The sequence below is a fragment of the Austrofundulus limnaeus genome, unplaced genomic scaffold, assembly GCF_001266775.1.
Source record: "Austrofundulus limnaeus strain Quisiro unplaced genomic scaffold, Austrofundulus_limnaeus-1.0 Scaffold358, whole genome shotgun sequence".
Lineage (NCBI taxonomy): Eukaryota > Metazoa > Chordata > Actinopteri > Cyprinodontiformes > Rivulidae > Austrofundulus > Austrofundulus limnaeus.
The window spans coordinates 256610-260471 of record NW_013952760.1 but is presented as its reverse complement, the minus strand read 5'-3'; the positions used below and the strand labels follow the sequence as shown (position 1 = coordinate 260471).

Here is a 3862-nt window from a genome sequence, read left to right as displayed (position 1 = left end):
TTGTGTATTATTGTACATTTTGACCTGCAATGACCTTGTGTTTGATTTACAATTTTAGAAATTATTTCTTGATTTGATGTTTCAATTTTCGTTGCTCATATTTAATTATGTTTTTCTGTTTCATATTATTCTTTCCACCATTTTTACATTGTTAATGATTGTACAGCACCTTGTGAATATATTTCTGTGAAAGACGCTTTATAAATAAAACTTTACTTACTTATTTACTAAATAAGCTGTTTGACAATGTGAGCAGCCCACATCCTGAGCTCTACAGCTCCTAACACGTATGCATATTCCTTACAAATGTGGCTCCATTTAAAGAGAAACGAACAGACGTTCCAACAATCTAAGATTCACTGAAGCATCGTTACAACAAGTAAATCATCTACCAAACACTAACCTTTGTGCTGAGCTTATACTGAGACAGACTGGAGYGGTAGTAGCTGAGAGTTATCTCTACAGGTCATCAAATCAACAACAAATGCTTCTGTTTTTAATCAGCAGGATGATTTTCTGACCCGTCTGCTGTTAAACTGGAGATGAGCTCAGCTGCTGAAAGCTTCAGGTGAAGCATGATGGACGTGAGGCTGAGGAGGGATGAAGAGCTWCTTTCTGACGGGTGAAAGCTGCAGCTGCAGGGAACACACACCCAGGGTTCTGCARAAACATTCAGAACTTTCTCCTCAGCCTGAAGCTCCTCATTCACAGCTCCTGTGGAGCCTGCAGCTGTGGATTATCTGTCTCAACAGATTTGCTTCAGAAAAATGAAAGGAGCTGGATAAGAGCGTTATCGGACCCTCCCCTCCACACCCAGCTCAGGTGGCCCGACCCGAACACATTCCTGCTGCGGGCCGAGCCTCCTGTGGGCTGTGATTGACAGCTGCTTTCACTGCAGCAGCTTTAAATGGAGGCAGAGCCTCAGAGCTCCTCAGTCTGACTGAAGCTGCAGCAGAAACCATGACCTCCACCCTGGTGTCCCGCTCCTCCTCACACTCCATCCGCTCCTCCTCCGGAGGATCCGGAGGCTCCATGATGGGCTTCGGTGGCGGCGGCTCCAGGATCTCCTCCATGACGGCCGGCAGCGTGTACGGTGGGGCCGGGGGCTCCGGGGTCCGCATCTCCTCCTCCTCCATGGGTGGAGGTTTCTCCTCCTCCATGGGTGGAGGTTTCTCCTCCTCCATGGGTGGAGGCTACTCCTCCCAGATGAGCTTCGGAGGGTCCGGGATGGACGACGGCCTGGTGGGGAACGAGAAGTTCACCATGCAGAACCTGAACGACCGCCTGGCCWMCTACCTGGAGAAGGTCCRCAAGCTGGAGACGGCCAACGCCGAGCTGGAGCTGAAGATCCGACAGTTTGTGGACAACAAGGTGGGCCCCTCCACCAGGGACTACAGCAGCTTCTTCAGCACCATCAGTGAGATCACAGAGAAGGTAACCATCCTCATCATCATCTTCATCTTTATCTTCCTCATCCTCATCTTCATCTTCATCCTTATACTCATCCTCATCTTCATCCTGAAAGCTGTTGTGATAAACATCAAACAGAAAATAAAATAAAATAAAATATTAAGGACTTGAGCTGCGGTTTGACACTGATAAAATCATTAAATCTCAGTCAGCTTTAAGATGAAGGGTCGGGGGCCACCTGGGGCCACCTGTGGTCACCTGAGAGCGGTGGACTTTCATTGATAACTTCCTGTTTCCAGATCCAGGATGCCATCAAGGTGAACGGAGCCGTCCACCTGAGYATCGACAACGCTCGGCTGGCTGCTGACGACTTCAGGACCAAGTGAGTCCAGCTGACACACCTGTTCACTGATGACATCACTTCCTGTTGTACACATTTAGCTTCCTGTGACGCTGCAGTTTGTATTGTCTGATTACTTCCTGCCAACAAGTTCTACCTGTCCATCACTGTCCCTGTCCCTCCTCCTCTCACCTGTCCTTTAATGTCCCAGTCCCTCCTCCTCTCACCTGTCCTTTAATGTCCCAGTCCCTCAGCTTCTCACCTGTCCACTTCAAACACCTGTTCCTCATCCTCTCACCTGTCCCTTATTGTCCCTGTCCCTTCTCCTCTCACCTGTCCCTTATTGTCCCTGTTCCTCATCCTCTCACCTGTCCATCATTGTCCCAGTCCCTTCTCCTCTCACCTGTCCCTCATTGTCCTAGTCCCTCCTCCTCTCACCTGTCCCTCATTGTCCCAGTCCCTNTCCTCTCACCTGTCCCTCATTGTCCTAGTCCCTCCTCCTCTCACCTGTCCCTCATTGTCCCAGTCCCTTCTCCTCTCACCTGTCCCTCATTGTCCCAGTCCCTCCTCCTCTCACCTGTCCATCATTGTCCCAGTCCCTCCTCCTCTCACCTGTCCATCATTGTCCCAGTCCCTTCTCCTCTCACCTGTCCCTTATTGTCCCAGTCCCTCCTCCTCTCACCTGTCCATCATTGTCCCAGTCCCTCCTCCTCTCACCTGTCCATCATTGTCCCAGTCCCTCCTCCTCTCACCTGTCCCTGGTTGTCCTTCTGCAGGTATGAGAACGAGTTGGGGATGCGTCAGTCGGTGGAGGCTGACATCGCGGGGCTCAGGAGGGTTCTGGATGATCTGACTTTGGCCAAATCGGACCTGGAGATGCAGATCGAAGGTCTGAGGGAGGAGCTTGTCTACCTGAAGAAGAACCACGAGGAGGTGAGGAGGACCTACCTGACCTGTAGGAGGAGCTTCATCAGAACGCTGACAGATCAGAGAAACGATTTCATCTGATGACTTCAGAAGAGCCTGATGAACAGTTTCTGTTTGTTTCTTTGTTTGTTTGTTTGTCTGTTTGTGTGTTTGTTTGTGTGTTTGTGTGTTTGTTTGTTTGTGTGTTTGTGAGCAGGAGCTGGTGGCCATGCGCACTCAGATGAGCGGTCAGGTGAACGTGGAGGTGGACGCTGCTCCGGCTCAGGACCTGAACAAGGTCATGGAGGAGATCAGAGAGCACTACGAAGGGGTCACCGCCAAGAACCGCAGAGACCTGGAGAACTGGTTCCAGACCAAGGTACACTGCTGTGACATCACTTCCTGTTGTCACTTTGTGCGTCCATGTGCACACTGACCCATTGTGTGTGTGTGTGTGTGTGTGTGTGTGTGTGTGTGAGTAGACAGAGACTCTGAACAAAGAGGTGGTGTCTCAGACGGAGACACTACAGACGTCCAAGACCGAAGTGACCGAAGTCAAACGGTCTCTGCAGTCCCTGGAGATCGAGCTGCAGTCCATGCTGGGGATGGTGAGCGTCGCCTACGGCAACACAACACAACACAACACAACACAACACAACACAACAAATAAACAAACACATCATCATTACAAATACAAAACATTTCATTTTTATGAAAAACATTTGTCTGCTGGATGCTTTGATTTATGTAGTTCTGAAAAATTTGGGTTCAGTTTGATGAGGACCACTCTTCTTCTTCTGTGGTTTTTAAGTTTTATTGGAGGTCAACATTCTTCTTCTGTGGTTTTTTTAGTTTTATTGGAGGTCAACCTTTCTTCTTCTGTGGTTTTTTTAGTTTTATTGGAGGTCAACCTTTCTTCTTCTGTGGTTTTTTTAGTTTTATTGGAGGTCAACCTTTCTTCTTCTGTGGTTTTTTAGTTTTATTGGAGGTCAACCTTTCTTCTTCTGTGGTTTTTTAGTTTTATTGGAGGTCAACCTTTCTTCTTCTGGGGTTTTTAAGTTTTATTGGAGGTAAACTCTTCTTCTGTGGTTTTTAAGTTTTATTGGAGGTAAACCTTTCTTCTTCTGTGGTTTTTAAGTTTTATTGGAGGTAAACTCTTCTTCTGTGGTTTTTAAGTTTTATTGGAGGTAAACCTTTCTTCTTCTG

The 3862-nt window shown here is 48.0% G+C and overlaps 1 protein-coding gene across 1 annotated transcript in view; it reads left to right on the top strand.

Annotated features, from left to right (window-relative positions):
- Window positions 1-937: 937 nt before the first annotated feature.
- The window catches only part of LOC106528101 (keratin, type I cytoskeletal 13), a 4085-nt gene continuing 1160 nt past the window's right edge, over window positions 938-3862 (top strand). The window contains exons 1-5 of the mRNA XM_014023177.1: window positions 938-1434; window positions 1710-1792; window positions 2527-2683; window positions 2874-3035; window positions 3139-3264. Of these exons, the coding sequence (XP_013878631.1) occupies window positions 961-1434; window positions 1710-1792; window positions 2527-2683; window positions 2874-3035; window positions 3139-3264 (1002 nt within the window). The 5' untranslated portion in view covers window positions 938-960. The remainder of the gene's footprint in view (window positions 1435-1709; window positions 1793-2526; window positions 2684-2873; window positions 3036-3138; window positions 3265-3862) is intronic.